At 45.6% G+C, this 17,675-nt stretch overlaps 1 protein-coding gene across 3 annotated transcripts in view; it reads right to left on the bottom strand.

The window, feature by feature from the left end:
- The window catches only part of ERICH5 (glutamate rich 5), a 36,478-nt gene extending 27,815 nt beyond the window's left edge, over positions 1-8,663 (bottom strand). Inside the window, exon 1 of one of the 3 annotated variants that reach the window (XM_072154646.1) lies at positions 8,341-8,663. In XM_072154646.1, the coding sequence (XP_072010747.1) occupies positions 8,341-8,431 (91 nt within the window). In that variant the 5' untranslated portion in view covers positions 8,432-8,663. Of the gene's footprint in view, positions 1-2,519; positions 2,601-8,340 lie in introns of those variants that run through there. The other 2 variants (XM_072154644.1, XM_072154647.1) reach the window with 2 other exon arrangements.
- Between the last annotated feature and the right edge of the window lie 9,012 nt (positions 8,664-17,675).

The following is a 17,675-nucleotide window of genomic DNA, read 5'->3' as shown; positions in this document are numbered from 1 at the left end:
GCGCGCGCCCTAGGGAGCGGGGCCGCGCGCGAGACCCAGTCCGGACGGGAGCGGGAGCCAGGAGAGGTGAGTGCACCGGAGCAGCAGTGGGGCAGCGGAGGGAGGCACGGGTGCACCCGCGATCCGCGATATGGATCGCGGGGGTGCCCGCAACGGAGGCACGGGTGCACCCGCGATCCGTGGTATGGATCGCGGGGGTGCCCGTGACAGAGGGCTTGTGTTCTGTGTAACAAATTATATCTTCCGGTGATTGTATCTTATATTCCGTGCCATGAAATGGGAAGCGAGAAAAAGATTCCAATGTGGTGAAACTGGAAAACTCCTTGGGTTGATATGATCAAGGGGATACCAAATTTATATAGATTTAAATAGATTTTTAATAGATTTTTAAAAATGAAAACCTAGTATAAAAAAAATCTTATTTATCTTCTGGCGCTGACAACTTTTTCATAGTACAGCTTAGGCTGAATTCACATACACGTGTGCCTGCAGTACCGTAACACGACGGGCACACGGCAGCACCAGGAAGAGGAGGAGGGGATGAGCGCCGCTCACCTGCCCCTCTCCATTAGAGAAACATAGGACACAGCGCCATATTCTGGGGAAAGACAAGACATGTCCTATCTTTCTCCCGGCTACGGAATGGTACAGTACCACACGTGTGGTGCACCGGACCGCTCCGTACGGGGCCGTGCGTCCATTGCCGGCCAATGGGGGACATATATCCAACATATATACGTCGGCCGTATATATATACGTACCCCAATGGCCGTGTGAATGAGGCCTTAGAGATATGTGTATAGTCTCATATTTTCCAGGATGAGATGATGTTTTCATTTGCTACTATTTTGGGGATTGTATGACCTTTCGATAATTCTTTATAAATTTTTTTATGAAATGCGGGAATAATCGTCTTTATATTTTGATAGTTTGGGCATTTTGGGATACAGTGATGCCATGTTTATGATTTTTTTTATATCAGTTTTGTGGAAAGGGGGGTGATTTGAACGTTAGATATTTAAAAGTTTTTTTCCTATTTTTTTTTTTTTTATTTTACAAATTTTTAGACTTACACTTCACCTCTACTTTAACCCTTGGGTGCCTGATCACTTCTACCATATACTGCAGTATTGCAGTATATGGAAGCTTCACTTGTGATCTCTAAGCATCTGCTTCCCCCAATGACCTCACGGGGGTGGTGAAAGAATCCAATATGGCGCCCTCTGCCCCCTCCAGTAGCAATATATGCAGTTATTTTTTTAAGTGGGTTCTCCGTGCACACCCATGCTCTACCTTTGGTCTGTATATACCTGTATATGTGTTTCTTTTCCTCTGTTATTCCTCTGGGTAATGTGCAATACTTGTTTGTAAGCAAATACTTTGACTAGTTCTGAGGACTAGACCTTATATACAGACGTCCCCTTGTTACAAACAGACCTCTGGATGTTGGTAATTTACTGTACTTTAGCCTTAGGCTGCAATAATCAAATGTAACAGTTATCAAAAGTGTCTTTAATTAAAGGTGTTGTCCAAGTTCTAGAAAAAAAACTAAAGGTGGCCAGGAGAGGGCTGCTTAAAAAAAATAAAGTCCTACTTACCTTCCGGTGCCCTCCGGTATCCAGACTCAGCTTCCGGCCGGACCCGACAACCTTCCGGCACCCATACACAATGCTGTCTATAGGGACAGTTAGGCATGCCTGGCCACGGCCGGCCGGAAACTGAGTCCTGCGCTGCTCTGGCGGCCATGTTTGTTTACATGGCGCCCGGACCGGAGCGACAGCAGAGCTGGATACCGGAGGGCACCGGAAGGTAAGTAGGACTTAATTTTTTTAAGCAGCCCTCTCCCGGCCACCTTTAGATTTTTTCCAGATCTCTCGGACAACCCCTCTAAGCTTTATTGTTAATCCTGGTTCTTATGACAACCCAACATTTTTAAAATCCAATTGTCACAGAAACCAATTAAAATTTTTCTGGAGCTACAATTATAAAATATACAGTTCCGACTTACATACAAATTCAACATAAGAACAAACCTACAGAACCTATCTTGTACGTAACCTGGAGACTGCCCGTATTAAGATACCGTATTTTGACCTTTTCGTGTATGTTGTCTTTTTAAATGGATTTATTTTAATTGATCTAATAAAGTGTCATTTTTACATTTTTCTTTTTGTTTCCCCTTTTTTTGTGGTGTTATTTGATTTTGGAAACAATCCATTTGATTTGGTTGGAGTACATTGTGTCTGTGCCCCCTATTACTACGGCTTGTACAGGCAAACGGCTTGTACAGGTACTTATAAAGTGTACAAGACACATTTGTATCACAGCTGCACTATAACCGACGTGACACAAATGAAGCTATTAGAAAATACAACTCTCATCACAAAAAGCAGGCCTCATGTGTCTATGACAGATAAATATTATAAAAGTTATAGATTCTGTAATATGACTATGGAAAAGCAAAAAAATGCTCTGTCCTGAAGCCCAAAATCAAACATGGATAAACTAGGGACACTTACTCATATATCCAGGCACCGTGACTGTGGTATCTTCTTATATTTGTTATCCATGACCTCCTTCCTTCTAAAATCAACTTTTAAAATTATACTAATGAATCTCAAGGTGGTTGGGGGGGTTTCTTGTGTTACCAGAGCCCCTCTGTGCAGCAGCTCAACAGGCGTTTACTTTGTCTCCCCCTCTTCTCCCTAACTACTTTCTCCTCCCTCTGCCTGATGTACGTTTCAGGACACAGTGGGAAGGGGAACTTGCTGCAGCCTATAAATCTGCAGCATGGACGGCCTCTGGTAATGCCCCCAGGAGCCCTTCAAGCTCATTAGCATAATTTCCAAAGTTCATTCTAGAAGGAAGGAGGTAATAGATAACAAATATCAAAAGATTACCACAGTCACGGTGCCTGGATCTATGAGTAAGTGTCTTTGGTTTATCATGATAGATTTAGATGGTAGATTTCCTTTAAGGTGTTAAAGCGTAACTTGGAAAAGTATTCAAAGTTTTGAGTCTAGTCTAAAGTTTCTCAGACTGGACACATGAAAACTCCTCACTAAGATAAATCAGGATAGCATAGTGGGTAAAAAAAACTGATTTGTAAATAAAAGCCTCAATACAAACACAAATAAAAAAGATGATACTGTATCTTTACTAAAATATGAGGATTCTGAACTGAAGAATCCCCGTTTTTTTCAACATACCATAAGTTATAGAACAATGAGATTGTAGACTGCACAAGACTTTCAGAAAACTCACACTGTCCGTGCTGAATATTAACTTTCTGGTTAATAGCTGAACTATTAAGCATCATGTGGTTCTAATAAATTCAGCTAAAAGTGCACAGAAAGTAACATCATACTAGACATAAAGTGAATCTTTACTTTCTGTTCTATTGTATATCTGTCGCAAAGCTGCATATTTGTCAGTACACTACTAGCCACACAGCCTCTGAGCAGTTTTAGGCAGGTACGGGGCACCTGGTACCATCAGCAGTACTGTACTTGTTCACTACTAAAGGGTTACTTTGTTATCTTATTAGTAAAACAGAAGGGCCGAGTTCATAGCTGTAAGACACTACATGTGGAGATATTGTAAGCTGGGACCAGGGGTGCAGACCCCAAAGCTAAGGCTTTGTTAGATACATGGTCTCTAAGTTGTTAGAGAACCCTTCACTTCTGTCTTTAGTTAATAATTGTAACAATTTTGTTGCTTGTTTTCTTATCACTCTATTTGATGCTGTCCCTCTGTTATTCTTCTGAAATATTTATGAATAACTTGACAATCAAGTGTTGCTAGCTGTGGTTCTGGTTCTTTATGCTCTGCCATAGCCCAATTGGTGCAGCCAGGGATAACCCGTGCGGCGACACCCCTTTAGAGATAGAATGGTAACACCCAATTGAAAGAAAGAACAACACAACACAGAGTTCAAAGAAAATTTGATCCTGAATGTTTTTTAATCAATATGAATACGTATTAACTAAAGCACACGTGTCACAGGTGTAACTAAAACAGACTAGGGGTGACAAGTTTTCATTAAAGGGATTGTCCATGATGTTATAGTTATGATCTATCCTCATATTTTGGGCCTGGAATTACACAGTGTATAGATCTGCAAGCTGATAGCCTTGAGTTGTGCTTTGTAACTACATATTTAGCTCTTTAAAGTGAATTGAAGACACACCTGCAGTGACAGCGGTTGGCCACTACACAAGGAGATAATTGTACATTATGTTGTCCTGGTGCTACAGGGACTTGTTGTCAGCCCCCACGGATCAGATTTTAATTGCCTATCCTAAATATACATCCTCAAGATATCATCATGAACTTCCACAGTTATATCCGTTGACGAGCCATAAAGCAGTATTATACATCTACTATGGGGGTCTTCAATATTATACATCTGCTCTAGGAGTATTCACTTTTCTACTTCTGCTCTGGGGAACTCCAGTATTATAGGTTTGTGTGGGGTCTCCAGTAGTATAGGTCTGCTCTGGGGTCTCCAGTAGTATAGGTCTGCTCTGGGGTCTCCAGTATTATAGGTCTGCTCTGGGTATCTCCAGTATTATAAGTCAGCTCTGGGTATCTCCAGTATAAGAGGCTGCTCTGGGGTCTCCAGTATTATAGGTCTGCTCTGGGGTCTCCAGTATTATAGGTCTGCTCTGGGGTCTCCAGTATTATAGGTCTGCTCTGGGTATCTCCAGTATAAGAGGCTGCTCTGGGGGTCTCCAGTATTATAGGTCTGCTTTGGGGTTTCCAGTATTATAGGTCTGCTCTGGGGTCTCCAGTATTATAAGTCTGCTCTGGGTATCTCCAGTATTATAAGTCTGCTCTGGGTATCTCCAGTATTATAAGTCTGCTCTGGGTATCTCCAGTATAAGAGGCTGCTCTGGGGTCTCCAGTATTATAGGTCTGCTCTGGGGTCTCCAGTATTATAGGTCTGCTCTGGGTATCTCCAGTATAAGAGGCTGCTCTGGGGGTCTCCAGTATTATAGGTCTGCTTTGGGGTTTCCAGTATTATAGGTCTGCTCTGGGGTCTCCAGTATTATAAGTCTGCTCTGGGTATCTCCAGTATAAGAGGCTGCTCTGGGGGTCTCCAGTATTATAGGTCTGCTCTGGAGGTTTTCAGTATTAGTGTCTGCTCTGGAGTCTCTAGTCCTATACATCAAAACCTGGAGCCTCTAGTATTATACATCTGCTATGTGGGTCTCCACTATAATACATCTACTCTGGAGGTCTCCATTATTATAGGTCTGCTCTGGGGTCTCCAGTATCATACATCTTCTCTGAGAGTATTAAAGGTCTATTCTAGGGGGTCTCCAGTATAAGTGTCTGCTCTAGGGATCTCTAGTATTACTGTCTTCTCTAGGAGTCTCCAGTATTTATATCTATATAAATAAAGAATTATTATTATCTATATGACTGCTGCGGGGGTCTCCAGTATTAGTGTCTGTTCTGGGGGTCTTAAGCATAAAGGTCCGGTCCGGAGGTTGTGCACCCCTGCCATAAAGTTCTCATAGAATTCTTGATTACAACAATAAATCCCACATCGTCACATATCATCTGTAATCTAGGAAAGTCCTCCCTGTAGGAGCTATACTAAGGAGATAGTTCAAATAAACTTCTTTATCCACCAATCATAGTATCCAATCAATATGTAACAAGCAGAGCTGTAGAATACACTATCTGTAGCTTCTCCAGTCAATGACTATACAAGTTACAACATGATAGGGCTCAGCCAAAACAAGTGATCAATAATACATGGCCATCCGGCCAAAGTGACTGGACTGTATCCCAGAACTCTGCATCCTGTTCCCCCTTCCCCTGATTACAACATAACACAAGGTACTGGATCCTATATCTATAGTATGTGCGGACATCCCACCAAATATTATAATATAGTAGTATATTATACAATCTCATGTATGGGGGCAGTGGGGGTTTATATGACCTGTATGAAGCTTTAGTCATTAGAGATCACTGACATTACAGGGACAGCAATGTTTTCACTACCAGTGTGTGTGTATACATATATACTCGAGTATAAGCCTAGTTTTTCAGCACAAAGAAATGTGCTGAAAACCCAAACTTGGCTTATACTCAAGTAAAAAAAATATAGGTTTTACCAGGTTTTTGTGGAAAAATTAGGGGCCTCGGCTTATACTTGGGTCAACTTATACTCGAGTATATACGGTGTATATATATATATATGATAATATGTGATAATGAACTGTCAGGGTGGTACTTGGATCACAGCACCACTACCCCACCTGGACTGTAATAATGATCTGCGGTCTGGACCAAGTAATGGAAGCTGAGCCCGTCTTCTATAATAGATGTGGCCGGGAAGATGATGAATTTACAGCTCACAACCTGCAGCTCTCTAGTGCTGCAAAAACACCAGACCAATGCCCTGCCATGATGGGGGTTGTAGTTTCAAAGCAAATAAAAAACTACAATTTCAAGATCTCTGCTGTACAGCATCTAAAAGTCTTACAGGATAGAATTCAAGGCCAGATCATAGGAGATGCTCTTTTACTGTATACAGGTCGGTCCCCTACATAAGAACACCTGACTTACAGACAACCCCTACTCACGAACGGACCTCTGGATGTTAGTACTTTACTGTACTTTACTTTATCCCTAGGCTACAATAATCAGCTGTAACACTTATCACAGGTGTCTGTAATGAAGATTTATGGTTAATCCTGGTTCTTATGACAATACAACATTTTTAAAATCCAACTGAGACCAGAAAAAATTTTGGCTGGGGTTACACTTATAAAATATACAGTTCTGACTTACATACAAATTCAACTTAAGAACAAACCTACAGAACCTATCTTGTACGTAACCCAGGGACTGCCTGTATTTGGATTATTTGTAAAAAAATATTTTATAAATTTGAAGCTATGATTCCATATTTACATTATTTTATTATATATGTATTATATATTTATATGTCATTAGATTATTTATAATAGAATAAAGAATAAGAACAAACACATAAAAAAATAATAAAAAAAAGCTAATAAAAATCTGCCATATATTATACTATTATTTTATAGTAGTAAGAATAAATAAGAATAATGAAATAATTTTCTGAATATTACAATGTAGAATATAGAGCAATACATCATAGTTATATGATAATATTTTACATGAATAGCGACTATTAAAACTTTATAGAAAAAAACACACTTCTGTTCCCCATTCGGTTGGAATGACACTTTTGTGGTAACTTCTGTCGCAGGTTTTGGATTTGATACGAGACTAAGTATCGAAATAACTTTCCAAACTTTATATAGTTTTTGTGTTACTTTTTTTTGGGGGGGAGGGGGGGGGCTGAAAAATATTTGTTTTGGAAAGCACTAGGTGCCATTTCAGACTGGGGACGTGTTCACAACATATGAAAATATTTAATTCAAATCTGTTTTTGGAGAGAAATTTAAACCAGAAATCTAACACTGAGCCTTGTAGTTCATACGCTTTAGCAGCAGGCTTTGTCATAGTGATTCGTGCTACATGTACACAGCTATATACAGTCCATGATACCCCCAAAAAATTAGTGTATACAGGCAGTCCCCGGGTTACGTACAAGATGGGTTCTGTAGGTTTGTTCTTAAGTTGAATTTGTATGTAAGTCGGAACTGTATACTTTATAATTGTAACCCCAGCCAAATTTTTTTTTGGTCTCTGTGACAATTGGATTTTAAAAATGTTGGGTTGTCATAAGAACCAGGAGTAACAATAAATCTTCATTACAGACACCTGTGATAACTGTTATAGCTCTATATTGTAGCCTATGGCTAAAGTACAGGAAATTAGCAACATCTAGAGGTCCGTGTGTAACTAGGGGTCGTCTGTAAGTCGGGTGTTCTTAAGTAGGCGACCGCCTGTACACTATTTTTTTTTCAAGATTAGACACAAGGGTCTTTTTTAATGGACCAACTCATTTAATGATAGGGAACCAGCCCATCACACTCCGGCTTCAGATGGGTCTGAACTACAACCAAGAAAAGCATTGCCGAAACCGAGAAAAAAAAAACTAATTCAGATATGGAAAATATCCAGTGATATGCACTTGTTTTGCAGTTTTTAAGGCATTTTTCCAGTAAAAAAAAAGGAGAAAAGTGCAAAAACTGTAGCGAACATATACAAAAAAAACCCAAAAAAATTATTTCTAAGATAACTTTTTGGCCAGGTGTGAAGGATGTCCTGCTGATAGGACCAGATACAAGCTGTCAGCTATGGATGGTTACACAGTACAGAACATTGCTAGGTGTGAACACAGCCTTATTACATGTGGACATGGATCAGCCCCCTGTCACTTACCACTCTTCTTGGGCCCATTAGTCTCCAGTGACTTTGCAGGTGGTCTGTTACCCCCCTGAGGGTGAGTGAGGGTGCTGCTTGAACAGCCCATGGCTCCTCCAGCGCCTGAAGGGTTAAGGAGAGAAGTTGTGCAGAGACCGGAGCTGCAGAGGTGACATCCAGCAGAGGAGGAGGAGGAGGAGGACACAGCAGCCCCCGGGCGGTCGCCACTCTCCTCAGGACGATGTTTACTCGCACACAGCGGTTGCCATAAGAACAGCAGCAGCGCACAGTGCACACACAGCGGCCGGTCCTGCAGCTGCCGCACACGCTGCACGGGGCACTGCGCATGCGCTCTGTGACATCCTCCCTCTCCGCACCGTGTTATGTATCATGTGGTGGAGCTACTTCTTATTGCTTCTTCTCATAAGTGAGAAGATGTGTTCCTGGGAAGTCAAAATTTAGTACCGAATTTTGTCATGGCCTTTATAAAGTCCACTATTAAAATAAAAAAACGTTATATTTACCTCAGTGAATTTAATTGTTAGGGGCACTGAGAGGTTTGTGGGGGGTTAAAACATAACATTTATTAGATATGTATTAAATTGTGTGACACTGAAAGCTGTGATAACAATGACATTTTCTCTCCGCTATGATGAAGGCACCAGGGGGCGTAAATAAAGCGGTAGCCCAGAGTTTGAGAGGGCCCCAGCATCAAACCCAGGGGCGTTACTTGAGGGGGTGCAGAGGTTGTGGTCGCACCAGGGGCCAAGAGGTTTAGGGGGACCTTATGGTGTCACTTTCCCATATGAGAAGACTATTACTATAAACCAAATATTATAGGCGGGGGCCTGGCAAAGACTTTGCACTGGGGCCCATCAGCTTCTAGTTACACCACTGATCAAACCTAAGGATGTTCACCGTCATACGCACATTGTACAGCATTATATGTATCTAACAGTACACAGCATGAATTGGCAGCAGGGGTGTAACTACAGGGGTAGCAGCCATAGCAGCTGCTATGGGGCCCACAGTGTCAGGGGGCCCAGCATCTGGGGTATTGGATTTGTGCTTTTCTTTAAATGTGTATGCATATGTGATGTGTATGTACTGTATGTCTGTGTATATGATGCATGGGTGTATATGGTACTGCATGTATATATGTATATAAGGTGTGTATATACTGCATATATATTTTTAAGGGGTTTGTGGGGCCCCTTTCAGAAGTTTGCTATGGGGCCCTCCCTCTCCTAGTTACACCACTGATTGGCAGCTCAGATAAGAAATGTCTGGGAGAGGGAAGGGACAGCAGAAAGACAGGACTAGGAAACTGCCATCTCTAATTCCTGCCGTGTACTTCCCCCATGTGGTCAGCAGCTACTGGGACAGATCTGTGTAAGTGTATAATGTATATATCAGTGTATAAATGTGTGCGCATAAGTGTATAAATGTGTGAGTATAAAAAAATGTATATTTTCTGAGGGGACAGAGGGGCCCCATACAGAAGTCTGTCCGGGGACCCGGCCTCTCCTAGCTACGCCGCTGGAAGGCAGGGCTCACAATATGGATCTATGTAGCTTCCCAGTGTATATGAGGATTGTATATTGTTGGAGAACAATCAGCTATATGCAACATCCCCCACCGGGGCCTAGCCTTTTCTCGCGGCCTGGAGACAGCCTGGGCCCGCAGTACCTGAGTGGCTGGCGGTTGCGGCCTGAGCACGCTTGTGTCACGGTGCTTGGTATGGGGAACCGGAGGGCTGTCCTACAGCCTGGCAGGTCTCCAGCAGGGTGGTGTTGGCAAGAAATGATGAGGGAGCGGCTGCTATAGCGGATCTCCCTGGGGCAACCCTTTGGTGTCTAGAGTGTAAGTCTCTGTGTGGTGGACAGGGTGCCGGTGATGATGGTAGTTGTAGTAGCAGGGACCAGACGGAGGCAGAGGTTGAACAAAACAACTTACAGTTCTTTATTGGAACCGCAGGAACTTAAGCAACATGCCGTGAACCAAATGGTGGAGTGCTGGAGAGGTACTTGGAGGGAGCCACAGGAGTAGAGCACCAGCCTGGATACAGATGGCAGGCTGGGCGGTAGCTGGGTCCTAGTAGGATGCTTCAGCTTCTCAGGGGCTTCAGGTATCACCCTTAAAGGTAGGATGATACCCCTTTTCCTCACTACACTAACTCCTAGTTCCACTCTTCAGAGGCAGGGGCTAGGCTCTTCCTGCTCTGATCTGGTGTGCTAAGGGTACAGACTCCTAAGAGCCTGTACTGGAGAGACTCCAGTCTCCCCCTGAGCTACAGCTCAGCTAGCTACTAACTCCTCACATTCCTAAGACCTAAGTCTCTAGAACATTCTGGGCCAGGGGTTTTATCATCTCCCCTTGGTCAGGTGGTGGCTGCTCCTCCAATTACCTCTCAGCTTACAGAGACAGGATGCAATACATGTGATTGGTTACTAGACTCTTACATCACACAGAACAATTAACTTCTGCCTTGCCAGGCAGGATTAACCACTGCAATGTCCCCTGTGTTAAGTGATGACATGCTGTGGGGCTTATTCGCAAGCACTCCTTCGCCATTGCATCGGCGAGGGTGTTGCATACCCCGGGGGCAATTGAAAGGGCCGCCCTCGGCTCGACTACAGATGGTTGGGGCGCATAGGTGGATACGGGCACTTCGGGGAAGTGCAGGCTATGTGAAGGTGTAGGGACAAACCGCCCATGGTCCTGGAAACAGGCACCTGGGTTGGTGTCGGACTAAGACACATATATGTAGATGCGAAGTAAGACAGTTGGTCGCTAACGCCATTAAACCGAACTGTACAGTAGGAAAGGTGTGGTGTCATGTCCTGTAATCCACTCCTTGCACCAAGGCCTGTATATTTGTTATGTAAACACTTCTTCCCTGGCGACAATTATATAATGTGTATATCTGCATTGCATTAGCATATGCGACACGAGTACCTCCTGACGTCCTTACCCATAGTATGAGTGGCATCCAGGTCCACGAAGGACCCGCAGTTTACGGACTACCCCCATGTGCAAACAGTCAGTGTTTCACACAAAAAGACGGTCCGACACAGCCACACTACAACCTGGAAAGCCTAAGACAGGGTTAATGCAAACTACTGGCATATAGACAGGGTGCAAGCATATTGTAAGCTCACATTGGCTTAGGAGCTCAATGGGTACACATCTTAAACGTTGCAAACGTTACATAGGAAGTTAGGCTACTCAGGGTAGCAGGATCAAATGTCTCTTTTCCTGCAAAGGAAAGGCATAAAAAAGGTGCAAGCATAATGTCCGTACCTAAGAGGGAAGGCATTAAGTGCAAAATAGTAATAAATTACATGGCAACTTTTCCTCAAAATTGGCAACAGTCTCTCAGAAGGTCTCCAATAGGAAAGTCCATCTTCTGGGCACAGCCCTTGATGTGGGGAAAAGTGCAATAAAGTTGCAAAGGGTCTCCTCTATGTGTAGAGGGACAGAGTCCTTTGTAGGAATCTCTGCTGTGGCAGAGGAAGGGGTGCTATCATAGCACATAATAGTGGAAAATCTCTTGACTGAGATAAATAAGGGTAAGAGTCTCAGGAAAGTCTCTGGCTCTATAGGGTAGGAAAAAGCAAATATACAATATGTACACAGTACCTGAAGAAGGCTTTCAGCCCATCAGGGGTTACTCGGCATCGCTGGGTTCAGCAAAGACAAGATCCAGCTCCAGCAAGGGATCCTGTACATCCTCAGCGGGAATGGGTTCCGGCTGGGGATACCTGGTGGCAGTAGCGGGTACTGCAGGTGCAGCAACATCCTCCTGACTTTCAGGGGGAGGAGCGCTGTCGCCCGGGATGTCGGCTGTTCCAGCCGGGGGCTCAACTGAGCCAGGGACCACAGAGGGGTCCAGCAGTAAATAAATAGGGGCCTGCGGCAGCACCGTGGCTCCCTCTAGCTCCGGTTCTTCTGGGGCCGGGTCATCACCCCATTGGTAACCGGCAAGGGGAGATGTGGGCCTCGACGGAACCTCCGGACAAGGTTCGCTAGCCGGGATGTCTTCTCCCACAGAAGAGCCGCGGGACCTGGCAATACTCCCGGCCGGGGAGACGGTGGGGGTGGCGCCCTGGATCATGCCCGGCCCATGGATGGCAATGGGACCCGTACTCACGATTACCGTGGATGGGGCATTCACGTGGGTCACCGCCCGGGGACTCGCAGCCGAGGAAGAAGAAGTGTTCGGAGATTCCGGCCACTCGTCGTCCTCATACCAGTCGTCGTACGGGAGGTAGCGGTCCTCATCGGAGTCGGGGATCCGGATCACACCAGCCGCCCAGGGTCCTCGGGGCCCCTCTTGCAGGGAGAATTCAATGCACTCGCCTGGCTTCAGGTTGTGCTGGCTCTCCGGCAGATCAGGCCTCTTGACAGACCGGCGGGGAATAAATACTTCCCGTCCGGTGTAGTCCTGGGTGGCGAAGCCATAGCCACGCTGCTTATCGAAGAACCGGACCATGCCGGTGGTGCGGTTCTTTTCCACCCAGGCTCCAGCTGTAGACCGGCCGGCCATGTAGCGTTGGGCCTCCTTCTCGCGGCGCCGCTGCTCCGAGACAGCGTCCCGGAGTCGCGGGCGGCCTCACCTCGGCCTCGAGGCTGCGGAGGTGCCGGTGCTGGGGCTCGTGGCTCCGGTGCAGGCTCGGCTCTCCGTGTTGGTCGGGTAGGTGCCGGAACAGGAGCAGGAGCAGCCGGAGGATCAGGGACCGTCTCAGCAGGGCTAGCAGGCCGAACAGCAGGGTCAGCAGGCCTCGTAGCAGGTGGCACAGCAGCAGTAGGCCCAGGCGCTGGCTCAACAGGAGTCGGGGCCTCCCCACGTGGCGCCTCCACGTGGGCCCGCGGTACCGACATGGTAACCGGGAGAGGCACGAGGAACCGCCCGGGATGTAGTTGGTACTCCGTCACCGTCTGGACATACCTCCTGGTGACGAAGGCTCGGGTCAGTCCTTGATGCAGCCGGTGCCCAGCAAAGGGCCTCCGGACCGGCTGCGCAGAGACCACAACCATGGTCTCTAGCACTTCGTAAAACTCTGGACGCTCCACAGGAGGGAATGGCGGAGGACCCCACATGGTGTTGACCTCACAGTCCAAGATCCGCATGAGTTCTGGCGTTCTGTTGAGGCGGGGCAGGAAGTCCGCGTCGCGCCAGGGGGAGGAGTCCAAGTCCTTCCCGCCAAGAGCTGTGGCGGGCTCTAATTTTTCCTGCGCCACAGGAGGCGGGGTTCGCGCCCTTCGCGCGTGGGTGGAGCTTGGTGTGTCGTCTGGGTTTCCCGCCAGTGAAGATTTTGGCGGGCTGGAATTACTTGCTGCGCCACAGTTTCTGAGGTAAAATCTTTAGGCGCGGCAGCGCCGAATGTAGCAGAGCTGGTACAGTTCTTGCAGGGATTAACCTCTTAAGTGCTGGAGCGGCGCTCGACAGCACGTGGCAGCAGTATAACACAGTTCAGTCCAGAAACACACAAGTACTTGGGCCTAAACCCGGATGGCAGCAGGGTTAGGCAGCACAGTCTTTTTAATAAAGGAAAGTCTTTAATGCCGTAATAAGGCACAGAAGTATCAATCCTGTTCGTGACGCCACTTGCAACATCCCCCACCGGGGCCTAGCCTTTTCTCGCGGCCTGGAGACAGCCTGGGCCCGCAGTACCTGAGTGGCTGGCGGTTGCGGCCTGAGCACGCTTGTGTCACGGTGCTTGGTATGGGGAACCGGAGGGCTGTCCTACAGCCTGGCAGGTCTCCAGCAGGGTGGTGTTGGCAAGAAATGATGAGGGAGCGGCTGCTATAGCGGATCTCCCTGGGGCAACCCTTTGGTGTCTAGAGTGTAAGTCTCTGTGTGGTGGACAGGGTGCCGGTGATGATGGTAGTTGTAGTAGCAGGGACCAGACGGAGGCAGAGGTTGAACAAAACAACTTACAGTTCTTTATTGGAACCGCAGGAACTTCAGCAACATGCCGTGAACCAAATGGTGGAGTGCTGGAGAGGTACTTGGAGGGAGCCACAGGAGTAGAGCACCAGCCTGGATACAGATGGCAGGCTGGGCGGTAGCTGGGTCCTAGTAGGATGCTTCAGCTTGTTCTCAGGGGCTTCAGGTATCACCCTTAAAGGTAGGATGATACCCCTTTTCCTCACTACACTAACTCCTAGTTCCACTCTTCAGAGGCAGGGGCTAGGCTCTTCCTGCTCTGGTCTGGTGTGCTAAGGGTACAGACTCCTAAGAGCCTGTACTGGAGAGACTCCAGTCTCCCCCTGAGCTACAGCTCAGCTAGCTACTAACTCCTCACATTCCTAAGACCTAAGTCTCTAGAACATTCTGGGCCAGGGGTTTTATCATCTCCCCTTGGTCAGGTGGTGGCTGCTCCTCCAATTACCTCTCAGCTTACAGAGACAGGATGCAATACATGTGATTGGTTACTAGACTCTTACATCACACAGAACAATTAACTTCTGCCTTGCCAGGCAGGATTAACCACTGCAATGTCCCCTGTGTTAAGTGATGACATGCTGTGGGGCTTATTCGCAAGCACTCCTTCGCCATTGCATCGGCGAGGGTGTTGCATATACAACACTTAATTTTATAGTGAGCCGTGTCTTCGTCATGGTGGAGAGACAATTTCTATCACAGCGATGAGTTTCACACGTTTTAATACCTAACAGTGAATTCACAAATGGTTGGTGAGGTGTACATCCTCCTAATCTAGTTACAGTGATACTTATCTTGGTCCGGTGCTCCGTGCATTGTCTGTTTAAAATGCACTGTGCCGGGATTCACTGAGAACATGCGCCCGCTATCCTGCATGTGTCGCTTCCCCCCTCAGGTCCGACAGAGTTCACCATCTTTTTTGTGGTGCGCTTTTATCATGGGGCGTGCGGCACAATTTGAAAGCTAAATATGGCGCTCGGTCTGAATCAGTCGGACTGTCCGATTACACGCACCCTAATTTGTGTCGCATGGAGGCCAGCGCAGCTGCACCACAAAAGGGTCACGTGCGCCACAATCGCAGCGCAGACACTTCTTAAATACATGTGCAAGCTGTTTTAGCCATGAATAACGTGCACAGTCTGACAAAAGTGCAGCGCACGACCCTTTGTAAATGTGCCCCATTGAGTTCTACGGGTCTGTTCACATGTTTATTTCCCACAGATGTGCAGAGCGCAAGTGTTTTTTTTTCACATGTAGACCACACAAATGACAAACCTATGCAGTCTGTTTTTTCTCAAATGTTTCTCAACTGGGCTGGTCAGGAAAACCCAGCCATTTTTTTTTTGCAGACTTGGAAAAAAAAAAGTGATGACACATGGACGTTGTGGATGCAGCTACTATACTGGGCCACATTTACTTAAAACAGTGCAAACATGGTGGCCCACTGTTACAGAGGGTTAACAAATTCTCCATATACTGTAATACTGTATTATTGTAGTATATGTTAGGAACGACCAGGTTCCCAAGGGTTAAAGTACCCAAAAAATATAAAAAAATAATTAAAAAAAAGTGATGACACATGGACGTTGTGGATGCAGATACAATACTGGGCCACATTTACTTAAAACAGTGCAAACATGGTGGCCCACTGTTACAGAGGGTTAACAAATTCTCCATATACTGTAATACTGTATTATTGCAGTATATGTTAGGAACGACCAGGTTCCCAAGGGTTAAAGTACCCAAAAAATATAAAAAAATAATTTAAAAAAAGTGAATTGAAAACACAAGAACAAAACTTGTCGTTAAGGGGTTGATATTGCTGGTATATAGTGAATAGGAGAGGAGTAAAATCTAAATTCATAATAAAGGGGGCCTCACACCCAAAACCCCCATTTGTTAATCCCGGAGAAGTCATCATGTTTTTGGATGGATGGAAAGGAAAAGGGAAAATCAACAAGTCAAACACAACAAAAACGCCTGTGAGCCACTACATAAGGTTACATTCAGACGGCTATATATGGGGGACGTATATACGGCCGATATACATCCCCCATAGACGGCAATGGGCGCATGGCGCCCTACGGGAACAGCACGGTGCCACACGAGTGGACATAGGACATGTCCTATCTTTTCACGGCATACGGTGCTGTGCACCATATACCCCTATGGAGAGGGCTCACATTCTCCGTGTGCTACGGTACGTCGAGCAACGGCCGTCTAAATCCAGCTTTAAACTGTACTGCCTGGCATCTACCAACCATGACTGGTAATATTCAGTAATTGTAGGTTCATATTCAGTTTAGTGGTTAGTATTACAGCCCTGCAGCGCTGGGGTCCTGGGTTCAAGTCCCAGATCAACATCTGTAAAGAGTTTGTATGTTCTCTCTGTGTTTGCATGGGTTTCCTCCAGGTCCTCCGGTTTCCTCCCACACTCCAAAACATACTGGTAGGTTTATTAGATTGTGAGCCCAATTGGGGACAGGGACTGATCTGGTAAGTTCTGTGCAGTGCCTCATAATCTGTGTGCGCTATATAATGAAAGAAATCATTATTATTATTATAAGTTCCTGATTTGTATAAACAAACCCTGTATTTTTGGAGTTTTCCCTACCTCTATACAATAGCTGCTACCTACATTGCCTTACCTTCACTACTAGCTCGTCTTCTGACCCCGTGACTTGATGTACACTGTGACAATCCCTACCACACAGTATAATAAATAACATTATGAGCAAATATGGACTTTTCTTTTTTACCACTGCCCAGACCGCCATTCCCACTACTAATCCTCCATCGCTTTCACCCCTAATGCAGTTCTTTCTGGTTCAGACTTTGCTTTAAAATGTGTGGTGTTAGGTCCCGTTCCTATACAGATCCAGTCTAGAGACATGAAGAAAATAACTGGGAAATCGTGCCTCAAATATAGCGGAATTGCATATGTCTATATGGCCATAGGGACCAGGCACTTCTATGGTAAAGAAGAGGGCACATAATTCCCATTATATATATTTGGCCGGTATTGTACTGCAGTGTTGTTTTATAGTTATGTTTGTGCTTGTAGACATTATCCGGGGGGATTTCACCATCTAAACATGTGAATGCTGTCTCAGCAAATCTCAACTTTTATGAAAGTTCCAGATTCCTAATATGTTGGCGATGAGCAATGAGATAGATTTGTCTCCCCAACAAAAACAGGATAAGATGGTGCATGACCCAGCATAAAAGACCTGAGCCAGTCCATTATATAATGTCATCAAGTTGATTATCGAGCTCCAGAACCTGTCACATTAAATATCCTCTGTATATGTACAATGTGAAAGGGGACGCCCCGTCACATTCCAGAGTATCAGGAGACTAATTCCAAAAGACAGAAACACAGCACTCCTCCCAATTTACATGT

This window comes from Engystomops pustulosus, chromosome 5 (genome assembly GCF_040894005.1).
Source record: "Engystomops pustulosus chromosome 5, aEngPut4.maternal, whole genome shotgun sequence".
NCBI lineage: Eukaryota > Metazoa > Chordata > Amphibia > Anura > Leptodactylidae > Engystomops > Engystomops pustulosus.
Note: the sequence above shows the minus strand (reverse complement) of the source record. Positions and strands in the feature narration are given on the sequence as shown.